At 44.6% G+C, this 16,715-nt stretch overlaps 1 protein-coding gene across 3 annotated transcripts in view; it reads left to right on the top strand.

Annotated features, from left to right (window-relative positions):
• EVC2 (EvC ciliary complex subunit 2) overlaps positions 1–16,715 on the top strand; it is a 143,024-nt gene that overhangs the window by 57,974 nt on the left and 68,335 nt on the right. For all 3 annotated transcript variants that reach the window (XM_068543238.1, XM_068543239.1, XM_068543237.1), the window contains one exon: positions 16,331–16,655. In XM_068543238.1, coding sequence (XP_068399339.1) covers positions 16,331–16,655 — 325 coding nt within the window. The remainder of the gene's footprint in view (positions 1–16,330; positions 16,656–16,715) is intronic.

The following is a 16,715-nucleotide window of genomic DNA, read 5'->3' as shown; positions in this document are numbered from 1 at the left end:
ATTCGGAAAACTGGCAGACCGAGAAGATGGTGGACTAGGGTCCCTCAAAAAAACATTTTATAGGGGTCTGGATGCCAGTTTCTTTTATAGAATCAGAGAGGGAGGTAAAGTAAAAGGGCAGAATAGAGAGGGAGAGGCGGAGAGGAAGTAAAGTAAAAAGGGCCATCAGTCTTGCAAAACATCTCCTGGAATGGCCAGCCTCAGGGAGGGGATGTGTTAATTTCTTCTTTCTTGCAGCCATCCACAGGTGGGTAGGGTTCCCTGAAGCAGGCCATTATGTATGATAATAATAACAAAAGCAACGAAAAGCAAAGGCTAAAGTCAAAGAAAAGGATCCAACTTGGGGTCAAAATTGGCTCTTCCCTGTTACATGTTATTAATTGGCCTCATTTCAATATTGTTGTGTCTCAGGGAATAGGGAGGCCCGAAGAGAGGGAGAGATGAGGGAATGGCCAGTCTGTGGAGCAGTCAGAACACACACGATTTATATTGGTTAAGTTTGCCATCTTGTATGGGCGCCGTTCGTGGCGCCCCAAAACAATTACAATAGTATCATCAGAGATCACTGATCACAGGTCACCTTAACAAATATAATAATGATGAAAAAATCTGACATATTGCGAGAATGCCAAAATGTGACACAGAGACAGGAAGTGAGCAAATGGTGTTAGAAAAATAGCACCGATAGACTTGCTCAATGCAGGGTTGCCACAAACCTTCAATTTGTAAAAAATACTGTAGCTGTGAAGCTCAGTGAAGCAGAGCCCAATAAAACAAGGTCTGCCAGTATTGAGTAGTTTTTTTGTTTTGTTTTGTTTTTAATTTATTTATTTATTTATTTTTGGCTGTGTTGGGTCCTCGTTTCTGTGAGGGCTTTCTCTAGTTGCGGCAAGCGGGGGCCACTCCTCATCGCGGTGCGCGGGCCTCTCACTATCGTGGTCTCTCTTGTTGCGGAGCACAGGCTTCAGACGCGCAGGCTCAGTAGTTGTGGCTCACGGGCCTAGTTGCCCCGTGGCATGTGGGATCTTCCCAGACCAGGACTCGAACCCGCGTCCCCTGCCTTAGCAGGCGGATTCTCAACCACTGCGCCACCAGGGAAGCCCTTGAGTAGTTTTTTATGTACCAACCATATGATGTTTTTTACAATCACTGTTGGTTAATTTGATGGCAAAGATTAGGAGGAGGTGCAAGGCTACTCAAACTAGAACCCCTAGGATGTAGGTCTGTCCGATGTCCATCCTACAGGTTACATATATACTCGTGGAATTGAGGAATGATGAGGGAGACTCAGCAGGACCTGCTGATGGATTGAGAATGGGGTTTGAGGGAGAAAGAGCCATCAAGGATGATGCGTAAGTTTCAGCCTGACCAACTGGGAGAATGTGGTGCTATTTCCTAAGATGAGGAAGGAGAGGGCAGGATTGCATTTTGAGGAAAAGATTGGAAGTCAGTTTTGGACATGGTGACTGAAAGATGCCTTTGAGACACCCAGATGGAGGTGTCAGGTGGGCAGTCAGCTGTGTAGGTCTGTTATTGGCTGAAAGTCTGGATGGAGGTGCTAAGTAGAGATGGGGGTTGATGGGGGAACTTATGGGAGAGGACAGGGAAGGAAGGGAACCAGGACGATCCCTTAAGGAATTCCAGCATTTTGAAGTCAGAAAAGTAAGAGGAACCCAGGAGAACAAGGAGGTCTGGAAAGTCAAGAGAAAAGGCGTCCTAGAAAAAAGGGGTGACTGACCATGTCTAATATTGCCTGGAGTTCAGTCAAGTGTCTTCCTTTCAGCTACTGGGATTCCATTGATGATCAGAGCAGCTCTGGGGGAGAGGCAGGGGCAGAAAACCAGGACAGAGTGAGTAGAATGGTGACAAGAAGTATGGGCAGCTCCTTCAAGGTGCTTTGCTATGAAGGGGAGCAGAGAAATGGAGCCGAAGCTTAAGGAGAACATGGGCCCATGAGAGGGAAATGCTTAAAGCACTCTGGGTGGATGCAGAGACAGCCGAAGGTTGGTTGTAGAGCCCAGGGTTTAGGAAGTCAGGCTGAGCAGCCGGGCCTCCTGGTTTGGGTCTGAGTTCTGCCACTTGCCGTTGGGTGACTGGTTGCCTTTTCTATAAAATGGGGATAACTGTGCCTGCCTCAGAGAGTGCTAGGACAGTGGCTGGTCCTCTGCTCTGCACAGGAAGGGCTTTTCCAGGTGAGCAGGAGAGGGACGAGGGGAGTGTGGTATTCTCCTGTGGCTGGTCTAACAAAGTACTATAAACGATGGCTCCAAGCAGCAGAAACTTATTGTCCCACAGTTCTGGAGGCCGGAAGTCCAAGGTCGGTTTCACTGGGCTGAAGTCAAGATGTTGAAGGATTGCAGTCCCTGCAGATACTCCTGGAGAGGGTCATTCCTTCCTCTTCCAGCATCAGGGGGCAGCCAGCAGTCCTTCACTTGTGGCCGCATCACTCCAGTCTCTCCCCCACGTGGCCTCCTCCTCTTCTGTATGTATCCAATTCCTCTGCCTCTTCCTAGGAAGACACTCGTGATTGGATTGAGGGCTCACCAGATAATCCAGGATGGTCTCCCCAGTCATGATTATTCACTTACATCTGCAAAGATCCTTTTTTCAAATAAGGCCACATTTACAGATTCCAGGGGTTAGGACCTGATATCTTTGGGTGGCCATTATTCCAGGAAACGATCAGGAAATCTCAAAAGAATGAGGAAGGGAGTGGAGACTTGAGGGGTCTCATGAAGAAGTGAGAGGAGGGGGTCTGTGAGTTGGGGGTTTCAAGGAGGTGGGTTATAGCATTGTTTCTGGAATGTTCCTGAGGGTTCTCTTCAGACAAGAGCCATTGGAAACGGTCTTCTCTCTATTAAGAAGTAGTTGGTCCAGGGCTCAAATCTGAGTCTTCTGACACCAAGGCTGGGTACCCTCTGGTGCTTCCTCATTGTCTACAAAGCATCTGATGGAGAGTCTTCTCAAACTGAGCAAGAGGAGACTCCCCAGGAGGGAAAGCGGTCCTGATCCAGGTGAGGCAGCCTTCCCCCTCATAGTACAGCTTCCCCACTTCCCTCAGTGGGATTGGGATAGAAGTGGCAGCTTGCAGGTGGCAGGGGTTCAGGAAATACTTATGGCCTTGAAGAATCGCACCTCGTCGCCTGGGGCCGGATGTCCCACTGGAGACTTGTGGGGTCGTGGTGGGTTTTAGGAGGCCAGTAAATAACTCCCTCCTCTTTTCTTCCCAAATTCTAAATGACTTTGAGGATACCTCTTTCCCTTCCCTCTCCTCCCCTCCCCCCTCCCTTCCTCTCCTTCCCCCCTCCCTTCCTTCTTTCCTTTTCCTTCCTTCATTTTTTTTTTTCTTCTTGTATTGATTAGGCATCTAGTATGTGTCAGATACCGTGCCACATGGTGGGGACACAAACAAGAGTCACCCGTGCTCCCACCCCTGGGCCCCCGTCGGGCCCTCACCACATGGTTTTGTGGTACCCAGACTGTGTGTCTGTTTCCACATTAGACCCTGAGCCCTCAGAGGGAACCAGTCTGGTGGTACTAGGTAAGCATCAGCCATCGTCTTGTGAATGCATGAGTGGGTGAAATTCGCACTGGATGTTGAAGGGTCATCGAGACATTGTCAGGAAGTGAAGGGGCTCTTAAGAAGATAACTCAAGTCTGGGCCGTTCCTGGATTTCTGGAAGGATCAAGTTCACCTAGAACATCAAATGGCCAAGCATCTTGCTACACAGGCCAACTGAGGCAGAAGGCAGCCCTGTCCTCACACCTGTGCCTTGCCCCTGGGTCCCACCAGTGCCCGACCAGCCGGAGGGGGATTTTCATGGGGACATAATGAGACTGCTGCTGAGCAGAGCAGCAGCAGTGCCAGTCTGGTTTCCATGGTGACCCTCACTCATCTTCACAGCAAGGTGTTTGTCGGAGAAGTTCTGTGTCCCACAAACACCTTCTTTCGGCAAGTGTTTACCGAGCTCCCGCTGAGTGCTTGGCGCAGAGCTGGGTGAGGTGCTGGAGAGGAAGCCAAAGCAAGTGAGGACCCAACATGCAGCCATCTACGGGGAGAATCAACTCAGACGAATAAATGCAGCGCAGTGAGACGGTGCAGGCTGGGATGATCATCGACTAGCACCCTCACCCCCACTGCAGCGCCTCTGCTGTGTGCGAAGGAGTTACAAATGGTCCGTTTAACAATTGCAGGCTGTGATGGCTGTGCTCTCTGACTCAGCATCTCACCTTCCTCACACCACCCCTTCCAGATCACAAGGTTCATGCATCCTCTTAGGAGTTTCTTAGACATAACAGGAATCATCTCAACGGTTGGGCGTGTCTGAGGGGTCAGTAAACAGCTCCCATCTCCCACCACCTTGAGTTCTGAGCCAATTGGGAGATAAGACATACATCAGGCATGTTGTCCGGTCCAGCCAGAAAAATCACCCATCACTTTTATTACTTAGGCTGGAGGATGTGGCTTTTATCTGGAAGCATAGCCAGCCCCACTGCAGGCCTCTCCCTAAAACTGACTGCAGGGATTCCTGCTTCGGTCCTCCATCACTTCCACTCCCGGATCTTCTCCACGTGGAGGGGCCGTAAGCAGGGGGAAAAGGCACATGGCCCCTCCCCAGCACAGGCCATCAGTCAACTGCAGTGATGGACACTAGTTCGTGGAAGTTTGTGTGTGCTGGCAGGTAGGGCCGGGTGCTTCGGGTGCGGTGGTGCTTCTAGCCAACTTCCGAGGCCCTGTCCTGGGCCACCATCTTGACATCACTATCCGCATTGGTCTGGCACCAGCCACAGAGAGCGGCCAGAAGAGAGGTTGTCAGAAGCGACCCAGAAATTCATTCTGTCCTGCAGGGGCACGTAGTCCCTGACTCTGATAACACCCATGTTTGCTTTTTTTCTGTTTCTTTACTCAATTTTTTGAATAGTAACTAATGAACATGGCCAAGAATAAGAATGACAGAAGAGGCCGTACTGTAAAAACCAAATTGTCTTCTCATCACCTGCACCCTGGTTGTCATCCCCCAAGGCAAAGGCAGGCTGTTACCCATGTCATGTACCCTTTGGAGATCATCTATGGCTATAGGTATATTTACACATATACTCCTTTATTAAAATGCAAAATAATCACATACTTTACCCACTGTTTGGCTCCCTTTTCTCCCACTTTGCAGCAGTCTTGGAGATCTATACCTACACAGCGACCTTGCTCTTTTAAGTGGCTGCATAATATTCCCATAACAGTAATCATAACTGAATTTTTGGAGAATTTAATATGAATGAGACACTGATCTGGTTGTTTTATTGACATTGACATTAACATATTTACCCTTCAAAGCAGCCTCTGAGCTAAGTACTACTTACAGATGAGGAAACTAAAGCCCAGAGAGTTTAAGTCACTTTCCAGAGGTCACAAGGCAAGTAGGAGGTGTGGTCAGGACATGCGTCCAGAGCCTACCATCTTAACCACACCCTCCCACACTGCTGCGGTGCCTGTCGGGCACAGACGTCTTTATGCACGTGTGCAAGGTCATCTGTAGCATGAATTCTTCAAAGTCAAGTTGCTGCATTAGTGTGTATTTTTAAAAATAGGTATAGCCCACCATAGAGGCCGGACCAGCTTGCCACCCCCAGTGTTTGAGATCCTCTCTTTCCCACACCCTAGTCATAGGGGCAGCTGATCTTTCTACCTGTGTCGGTCTGATAGGAAACCATGGCACCTCCCTGGAGCTCTAATTTTTCACTTTTCTTATAATGTGTGAGGTTGGACAACTTTTCATACGTTGAAGGTGTAGTTGTGTTTTCTTGTCTGGTTAGCAGAGGAGGTCGCCTGGGCTTAGCGCAGGGCTGCTTGAGTGGCAAGGCTCTTCCCCACTCTTGGCTCCGCCATTTAATCATTTAATGACCTTGACCACAACCCGTAACCTTCCCGTGCGTCAGTGTACTCATCCGAACACGGGGATGGTGAAGGTTTAATGAGCTCCCTCCCACACACCCAGACCTGAGACTGGGGATGCCTGGCTCATAGTAAGTGAGTCACCTGTTTCCAGTCATTTTAGCTCTTGGCTCTATTCTGCCCACTGAACCCCATGGTTTCTTTCTATGGCTCAGTTTCATGGATTTTGCAAAAATGGACAACATTTCCTCGGTGACTCCTGACTCCTTATTCCACTGCCCATGCATGCCAGGCAGTCGTTCAGTCTACAGTAGGTGGCAAGGGGCTGGAAATGCAAGGCTGAGCTCAACAGGCAGGGTCCTGGCCCTCGGGGCTTATAGTCTAGTGAGGGAGACAGGCAATCATCAGAGAACCACATGGAAAAATGTATGATTCCACACCGTGCTGGGCACCGTGAAGCTTTATCTCCTTGTCCTTAGCACGCGTCTGCCCTGTAATCAGCACCAGTCCCGAGAAGTGGAAAAGTCACCCCGAGTGCTTAGTAAATGTTGGTGAATGAGTGAACAAGAATAGGATTAATACTGTGATTGTGTCCAGTGCACGTAAAGTGAAAAATAGTTAACTCTGTGCAAGTGTGACAATAAAAAGCCCAGAAATTCATTCACCTCCTGAAACAGTAGTGGCTGAGCTCATGAGGGGCTGGACGTTCCCTCGAGGCTGCCAGGATGGCACACCTTGGAGGTGGTTGTCATGAAATGTTGGGATGTGGTGAAGGTTAAATGAGCAACAAAGGGCACATTTTATATGTATGCATCAATGAGCGGGAAAATAAGCTTCTCTTGGTTATGTAAGAGTACACCCTTACAACTAGTGAAAGGACAGCTGTGGGATGAAAACCATTTTCACAAATTGCTGATCATCTGTTAGCTAACATCAGGTATAAAGTGATTTCTACTTTCCTGGGAGAATAGAATCTTAGAGTTTTGATGCTGCAAAGGATCTTAGAGGTCATCTGGTCTAAATTCTTGGCCAGGGAAAAAGTATTCTTGTTACCAAAAGTTAGGTCAGCTACTCGCTGCTTGAAAGCCAGTACTTGAGAGGCAAGGTTGATGGAAAGGAAAGTTTCGTTTATTTTGGAGGCCAGCAACCAGGGGAGAAGGCAGAGTCGTGTCCAAAGGCCAACTCCCCCCTGACAATCAGTGGACAAGAGCTTTTAAAGGGAATTTTCAGGGGTGTATAGGTGGAGGGAGGGGGCTACGTGCAGAAACGGCACAGTCAGCTCTGACAGTCATCTGGAAACTGGTCACGTTGTGGTCTGAAGAAGAACTAAAAGAACTAAAAGTCCTTGACTTTGCTTAATGACTGAACTATTGTTATTTGGTCATGTTTGACTGTTTTCCTTTGCTTCTGCATTTTCTCACTCTCTGATTAATTTTATTCTTTGGCTAAGGTTTTTCTATAGACAAGAGGCAGGTGGAGGACATGGAGGGCAAGGACCAAGGGGCCCTGCTCCATTCCATTGTCTCTAGTACACCCAACAGATGGTCAACCCATTTCTACTTGGATATCTCATTGACAGTGAGGGGCTTCCATTCTTGGGAGGCTGCTGTTGGAGCTTGAATTGTGTCCTCGCAAAAAGATATATTGAAGTCCTAAACCCCAGCACCAGTGAATATGACTTTATTTGGAAATAGAATCTTTCCAGATACAATTAAGTTAAGATGCCAGTATGACTGGTGTCCTTATAAGAGGGAAATTTGGACACAAACAGAAAGGGAGAACATCATGTGAAGACAGAGGTAAAGACTAGTGATGCCTCTACAAGCCAAGGAATGCCAAGGATTGCTGGCAACACCAGAAGCTGGGAGAGGGGTATCAGACAGATTCTCCTTCATGGTCCTCAGAAGGAACCAACCCCATGGACACCTTGACTTTAGACTCTGGCCTCCAGAAGTGGGAGAGAATACATTTCTGTTGTTTGAAGCCACCTGGTTTGTTAAGGCAGTCCTAGGAAACCAATACAGCACCTTAATCCATTTCTTCGGAATCAGAATCTGAGAGTAGTGCTGGGAATCTGCATTTTAACATGAAGTCATTCTGGTCATTCTGATGCCTAATAGTTCGAGAACTTCTGCTAGAGACCCGTGTGCCCAAACCGTGCATCCTCTAGTTGGTTCTGGGCCAAGTCCCAAGGTTCCCCGTGTAAAACTGCAAACCCTCCAGCCCTCTGTCTCTCTTACCCTGGACCATTCATCTGCAACTCCGAGCCCTCACTGCCTGAAGGATGCTCCTGTGGGTCTGAACCCCCCTGCATAGCTTCCTGCCTCTTGATCCAGACTTCCGGCCTCCAGATCTGTGACACAAGACATTTCTGTTGTCCTGAGCCACCTGGTTTGTGAGACTCTGTTACAGCAGCTCCAGGAAACCAGTAAGTCGTCCGTCTCAGTGTAGGCAGCTTGTAGTCCTTGAAAGGCCCTCCTTGTCTTTAACCAGGAGTCTCCATTCAAGGTTCCACGTGAGCAAGCAAACAGCCTGGTGAACTGTGGGCGTCATCCCGACACGGCCTCTCCTTGGGGCCCCTCCCCTCTCTCTCCCAGACCTCTCCCCTCTTTCCATCTCACCTTCACCACCCGATTCCTGGTCGTTGCCATGCCTTCACCGGCCACCTGCACTCACCTCACGTCCATCTCGGACCCTCAATCCATTCTTTTCAGTGACCCCGGCTTTGCCAGCCTCCTGTTGCTCTTGGTAAACCTGTGTCATCTGCCCACAATTGGAAATAGTGCACACATGGTCACCATTGCCAGATACCTCTGAAATCATCATGAAGATGGTGGAACCTGGAACAACAATAGACATTTTAGGGAGGTGGCTTTTAGTGGATTACGAAGAAGACCATTCTGACTGTCTGAGCTCTCCCACGATGGAAAGCCCGCCCGGAGAGGCAGTTAGCACCCCTCACCATGCATGTGCAGAGTGGAGGCTGGGGGACTTCTGCAGGAAAGATAATGAGGACACCTGGGCGTTGGTTGGGAAGATGACTTAGCTGGTGTCCAGGGTCGATCTCATTTCTAAAGCCGTCTTTAAATGTTCCATCTTATATTTTCTTTCCCATCACTGTCATCTAATCTCCAGGTAGAGCAAGATCCAGCTATACAAGTAAGAATTCCAAACGTAATCTACCTATTGATGTAACATTCATCTCTGCACTTCTCCATCCATCTATCCATCTGTTTATGTTCCCTTCAAATTTTCTCTTCTTTGCCATAAAGAATGACACCAAGGAAGACTCTGATGGTCATAATCACAGCAACAACAATGTGAAGTAACATTTTCCAGCATCTGTTTTGTGCCGGGCACCGGCTAAGTGCTTTGTGCGTGTCAGTGTGAGGCAGCGGGGCAGAGTATAGAGCCAGGACTCTGGAGCCACATGTCATGGCTTCAGATCCCAGTTCTGCCACCTAATAGCATTGTGACTTTCAACAAGGTAATTTTTCTGTGTCTCAGTTTCTTCACCTACCTTATAAGATCACCATGGGGATTAAATGGCTTGATATCCATCAAGCTATTAAAACAAAGCCTGTGCATAAAAGGCACTATTAATCCTCTCAATGACCTTCATTTTTTTAAGAATGTATTTTATTGAAGTATAGTTGAGTTACAATGTTAATTTCTGCTGTACAGCAAAGCGATTCAGTTATACATAAGTATGTTCTTTTTCCTATTCTTTTCCATTATGATTTATTATAGGATATCGACTATAGTTCCCGGTGCTATACAGTAGGACCTTGTTGTTTATCCATCCTATATATAATAATTTGCATCTGCTAATCCCAGACTCCCAATCCTTCCCTCCCCCAACCCCCTTGCCCTTGGCAACCACAGGTCTGTTCTCTATGTCTGTGAGTCTGTTTCTGTTTTGTAGATAAGTTCATGTGTATCTCAATGGCCTTCATTTGACATGGGTGATAATATTCTTACTAACCAACTAGGGATCTAGGATCAGAGACATCAAATAACTCACCTGAGTCACCCAGCGCCTAAGAGGGGGAGCTGAGATTGGAAGCTAAGTTGGCGTGACTCCCGAGTTCATGATGTTTTCAGACATAGTGAAACACCATCTCTTGGGAAACGGCCAAGTGGAGAGAGGAACTCTCCCTTACATTTTTCGCCTGTTCCAGAGCTGTCCCGTCAGGTCTGGCCACCGAGGGGGTGGGGAGTGGGCAGTGATGTGGAAACGCCAGGATGGAAGGAGTTAATGAGCCCCTGTCTGCTTCAAGCTTGGAGAGGGAGGGCCCAAGCTGACTTCTAAACCAAGAGATCTTTAAGAGGAAAAAGTCAAAGACAAGGATACTGACCCTGGATCTGACAATCTATTTGAGTTTATACCAAACTAAAAAATGTAGGGTTTATCCTAACTTGAACCAGTGTTTCACTCACACACAATAATTAGTTTTACTCTGATTTAACCTGCCATTACAGTTTTGACAGTGAGGATACCCAGGAGGTATTTTCCCCTGAATTCTTATTGTCCAGACCCTCAAATCGATTGGATATAAATATGATTTATGGTCCCTGCATGGAATCTTGCTGCAGTAAGATGCCATGGAAATTGGCTCCTATGAGGAAAATTTCGGTTTCACTAGTACTCAGTTGGTTTTTGTGGGTCTATTATGCTTACATCAGCCAACATGGAGATTTATATTATAAAAAATGGCCATGGCCATTTCATTTTCACTCTGAATGAATTACTCTCCATGTTAATGAGTCCTCTTTCTCATTCAGGAGAACACCTACTGCCTTCTGTATCAAATCCTACTGTAGTTTCTTTCTGACACCTTGCTTGCCATTTGGTGACAACTTGATTCATTTATATACAAAATAAATAAGGAAAAAGACACATGTCTTTCTCTGTTTCTTTTGTATCGTCAGTAGCTAAGCAAAGTATTAATCAGTTCTTGGATAAGTTAAGCTGTGCCATTTCTTTTGCAAAGATGTTATCATGGGAAAGCCACTAATACATTTTAATGGCTTATATTTATGAAGTGCTCCCTCCGTACTGGTCATTGTTCTAACTCCCACGTGAAATCACTCATTTATAAGAGGGCTATCGCTTGTACAGGATGTATATGCAGCAAAACTGGCCAGAGTAAGTACATTCCTCTCTAAAGTACAGTGACAAAAGCTGACACTTTTGCGACCTGAAAAAAATTAAATGTTCTCTAGGAAAGAAGCGTTTGAATCTGGCTAACTTTGCCAACTTGTTGAAGCAGTAAAGAAGTTTAAGAATCCAAGTCCAGTCTGTGCAACTCAAAATGTCTTTGTTTCATGGAGGCACTAGGGACTTTTGGAAGGGAGGGGAGTGGGAAAATATGTGTATTTCATTGTTGTCTAAATAATTAAAAGTACCATAGGGGGTGATGGGAATTTTACCAGTGGATCCAATCCTATATGCAAACTATGCATTCTTAATATGCATTTCGTTCTTCTGTGGCTGTTTGGGAAATTAACAGATGATACCTTCGTTAACTGCATGCTATTTTAATTGGTTTAAAGGGACATTTTTCTTTCTTTTATGGCTTTGGAACACCCTGACAGTTTTATTGTTACTTCTGAGAGTTTATCCATGGTGATTAACATTAATACTATTAAAACAGAAAGTGCCTGTGAGCTTGTGTTCCCAGGGGATCGGGAAGGGTGAGCTGTGAGGACCGACTCTCTTCTGCCGCCAATTTCCTGGGAGAGAGAATAGAAAAGAATAAGGAAACTACTGCATTTAGAAACAACAAAATGCCAGACTCCACACCATGTATTTTCTATATCTGTATTATCTATATCTATATCTCTTTTAGCCCTGAACAACTACCTATGAGGATGGTCCCCATTGTGCGGTGGGGAAGTCGAGTCCTTTACCCAGCTCGCTTAAGCTAGGAAGTGATTTAAGAGCAAAGAACTTAGGGAAATGTCCTCCTGTTCATTTCAATCCCCTTGTACCTGGTAAAGCACTTGCAGTTTACCCAATAGGCAACCACCCATTTTCTTATACAAGTTAATAAATGAATGAATGAATGAATGATGGATGGAGTGAGTCAGATAAGGTGTATGAGTTTCATATCCAGCTGTAACAAGTGACCACAAACTTGGTGGCTTAAAACAATACAAATGTATTATCTTACAGTTCTGGACATCAAAGTCCAATATGGGCCTCGCTAGGAAAAATCAAGATGCCAACCGTAGGGGAGAATCCATTTCGTTGCCTTTTCCAGCCTCTTGAAGCTGCCTACGTTCCGAGGCTCGTGACCCCTGCCTCCATCTTCAAAGATGATGATCCCATCACTCCTACCCCCCTACCCCCGCTTCCTTCATCGAATCTCCCTCTGATTCCCATTCCTCTTCTGCCTTCCTCTTCCACTTTTAAAGACCTTGTCATCAATCTCTGGTGTAAGGTGGGCTGATGAGCACCTTAGTTCCATCTGCAACCTTATTTCTGCTTTACCATGTCACCTAACAGATTCACAGCCTCTGGGGATTAGGACATGAACATCTTTGGTGGGGGGAGTTATTTTGTCTACCACAAAAAGCTTCATTAAAGGTGTGAAGTCTATTTTGTCTGTCTCAGTAGAGAAGTAATTCTTTTCTGAGACTGTGGAACATGGTTTGTTTGGTTTCTTGGATATTTAACCATGCATACACCACCTGGAGGCATCTCTTGGCTTTTTCCTTGCTTTATAACCTGCAGACACTCTCCGCACATGCCATATTCAGTAAGTACCCGTTGAGGAAATGAAAGAATGAAATGAACGAGCTGTTGTTTAAAACTGGATTAATTTGGTCAAAAGGACACGGGAGACATTTTGATCTAAGATGGTAAAATTTGAGCATTAAAAAGAATAATGGCTGCAGTCGATTGAAACCCACCAAATATATACAATTTCATAGTGATTCTATGCAGAGGCAGGGGGTCTTCCTAGATTCAGCTCAACATTTGTACCCTTCAGACTCCCATAGGCCACACTTGACCCCTTCTATGTAACTCGAGGGCAGGAACACAGTGTACATGTCCACTGTGAGAGCAGCGTTAGACAGTCTTCTGTGGGTGCCCTTGCCTCAGGTCACACTGCAACCTATAGCTGTCCAGGACGTATTTTCTCCCCAAGTCACACAGCTCTAGTGCAAGGAGGTTCAGTCTACACCAGGCAGCCATGGGAGCCTTCCTGGCTTAAACGCTTCATACCCCAAAGTTGCCAGCATCTTTTGTAACAACTCGCGGGCATGGCTTCCAGCGTTTCCACAAGGGACATGCCCAGGTCCAAGAATGACCTCACTTGGGGAAGTTCAAAGCACAGTGTCTGCTTCCCTGTTAGGGATTTATGGTTCATTTACATGTCCTCCCATCCAGATGTAATTTACCAATCAGGCATCATTTTTGATGACATTTGATGTTCTCGCCCTTCTGAGGTTTTCAGGTAAAAGCCAAAGCTCAGGTTCTCAGGAAGTTGGAAAAAGTTTTATTAACCTTTTGCTCTCATACCAAAACAAGCAAATAAACCAATGAACAAACAGACCCCAACTCATTTGTCACCATTGGAGGTTGCTATGACACCAGCTCTTTAACTAGCAAAGAATCAAGCATCTATTATAATTATAAGCTTTATGTCAGAGTAACTGCATTATTGAGGAGAGAAAGTTCTTTGTGAAGAATTCCAGCTTAAAAAAATACAGAAGAAATGATAGAATTAGAAAGTGTGATTTTTCAACCCCTAGTGATATCATGGATCTAGGTAACAATTACAATGCATACTAAAGCCATTAGGTGAAAGGTAGATAGGGAATTTCATAATATAGGGATCATGCTGGCACCACTTGAACCTGTGATCCATCTTAATATTTACCCATAGTATGATCCTACAGGAAGCACACGGTACTACTTATGGTACATTTGAAAAAAACAAACTTAATCTGACTCTAATCAAGACCTTAGATCTAACTAGTAGTTTGTGGAAATACAAGGGATAGAGGAACAATGACACCCTTTGGAAGCAATCAGCCGAGTCCAGAATGTGGGACATTCTGCAGGATGAATGACCTGGTTTCCCCAACAAATCATGGAAGGGAAAATGGAAGGGCAGAATGATATAGAATAAAGTGAACTTAGTCAACACTGTGGGATTTTGTTTGGTTCTTGAATTAAACTTTCAACTGTAAAAATTATTTTGGGACACTTGAGGTAGTTTGAATAATGACTGATATTAATTATTGGAATTATTGTTAACATTTTAAATATGATACAGTTAAATGATATTGAATATGATAATGACATCAAGGTTAGGTAAAACTGATATACATAAACATATATACACATATATAGACATACATATGCACGTCTGTGTATGTATGTATATATATATATACAGTTGACAGTTAACGATGCATACTGAGGAAATTAAAGGTAAAATGAAAAATCTGGGGTTTGCTTTAAAATGCTAAGCAAACTTTGAAGGGAGTAACTAAAACAAGATTGACAAATATTGACAGTTTTCCAAGTTGAGTAATGATTACATTGGGAGTCTGATTATTCTACCTACTTTAAGTGCCTGAAAATTTCCATAATAAAGTTTTCTTTTTTTTTCTTTTCATAATTTTTTAAAAATTTTATTTATTTATTTGTGGCTGCATTGGGTCTTCATTGCTGCGCACGGGCTTTCTCTAGTTGTGGTGAACGGGGGCTACTCTTTGTTGCGGTGCGCGGGCTTCTCATTGCAGTGGCTTCTCTTCTTGTGGAGCATGGGCTCTAGGCGCACGGGCTTCAATAGTTGTGGCACACGGGCTCAGTAGTTGTGGCTCGCGTGCTCTAGAGCGCAGGCTAAGTAGTTGTGGCCTATGGGCTTAGTTGCTCCGCGGGATGTGGGATCTTCCTGGACCAGGGCTTGAACCCGTGTCCCCTGCATTGGCAGGCGGATTCTTAACCACTGTGCCACGAGGGAAGCCCCATAATAAAGTTTTCTTAAAACCCTTATATTTTTACAGTCAGATGCCATTTTCTCCTATCAAATTATTAAAGATGTTTAAACATTTTACAGGGAGGGGTGAAATAAGGATCCTACTGCATTGCTGGGGAACTTCTGGAAAGCAGTTTGGCAGGATGCCCTAAGAGGCTTAAAATATTGCTAGCATTTGACCCAGTGATTCCCTTTATAGAAATCATACTGAAAAAATCATTGTGAATATCAAAAACTCTTTACAAAGATGTTCACTTCAAGTTATCTTAGACTTTGAATTTTGCAAGTAACCCAAATGTGCACCACTAGAAGAATGGTTCATTGAATCTTGGTACACCACATCATGAAATATTTTGCAACCATTATAAAGGAGACTTTTACAGTTTTTAAATACAACTGGAAGATGCCTGTTACAACATTAATTGAAAACAGGACAAAACTGTACTTGCATCTATGTAAACAATATACATCCATGGGAAAAATATGTATAGACAAAAAAAATACTGGAAGCAAATACAACAAAATGCCTCCATTGGTTCTGATTGGGTGATAGACCTACAGTGAATGAAATCTTTTTCTGTGTTTATTTTCCAGATTTTTCTATCATGGACGTAATTTTGTCCTGTGCATTTTGTAATAGTTTTATAAAGGTATAACCAACATACCATAAAATTCACCCACATTAAGAGTACAGTCTGATATATATGTGTAAGTATATATAGTTGTACAACCACCATTACAATCAAGTTTTAGAACCTGTGACCCTGTGAAGTATCTCACAAGTATTTCTTGAGTAGACTTCATTTTTAGAGCAGTTTTAGATTTACAAAACAATTGAGAAGGTAGTACAGCGTGTTCCTACATACCCTGTACCTAGTTTCCCCTGTTATTAAAATCTTCTATTACTATGGTACATTTGTTAAAATTAATGACCCAATACTGATACATTATTATTAACTAAAGTCCATACTCATTCAGATTTCCCTAGTTTTTACTTAATGTCCTTTTTCTGTTCCAGGATTCCATCCAGGGTATTACATTACATTTACTTGACATATCTATACATTAATTTTTAATTGGAAAAAAGTAAAATGAACTTAATTTTTCAAATCCTCCAAATATTTAACCATTTTTCTCCTGGTCTTTTTGTTTTTGTTGACTTGCTGCTTGTTGACAAAGACCATGTCTTATATTAATTATATTCCTTGTAGTTTCCAGCATGGTACCCTGCAAATTTACTAAATAATATTCTGCTAATTTAGTCACTGTCCTTCAGCAACTGGATGGAGCAGAAGAGAGGGAGAAAAGGAAGAGAAGGAGGGAAAAGGAAAAAACAAAGACCTTACTTTACAGATAAGTTAAAACCTCAGAGCTCTGAGGGACCTTTGGTTTCTGCTGTGATTTTATGTAATGGAATTCTCTTGACCTTTGTGTTTCCCAGGCTGGAAATTGCAACCCTGAATCGGGCAGACTCAGATCTGGAAGCTTGTCGAACCCAAATCAGCAAAGATATCATTGCTCTTCTACTGAAAAATCTGACCAGCAGTGGCCATCTCTCCCCTCAGGTAGAGAGGAGGATGGGTGCTGTTTTCAAAAAGCAGTTTCTGTTGCTGGAGAAAGAAATTCAAGACGAGTATGATCGGAAGATGGTGGCCTTGACAGCTGAGTGTGACCTGGAAACAAGAAAGAAGACAGAAAGCCAGTACCAGAGGGAGATGGCAGCAATGGAGGAAGCAGAAGAGATGCTGAAACGTGTTAGTGAGAGGGTAAGGCAACTTTGAAAGGAAGGCTTTCATTTGCCTCGCTCCTTCATCATTTATCCATCC

The sequence above is a fragment of the Eschrichtius robustus genome, chromosome 4, assembly GCF_028021215.1.
Source record: "Eschrichtius robustus isolate mEscRob2 chromosome 4, mEscRob2.pri, whole genome shotgun sequence".
In the NCBI taxonomy this organism is placed as follows: domain Eukaryota; kingdom Metazoa; phylum Chordata; class Mammalia; order Artiodactyla; family Eschrichtiidae; genus Eschrichtius; species Eschrichtius robustus.
Note: the sequence above shows the minus strand (reverse complement) of the source record. Positions and strands in the feature narration are given on the sequence as shown.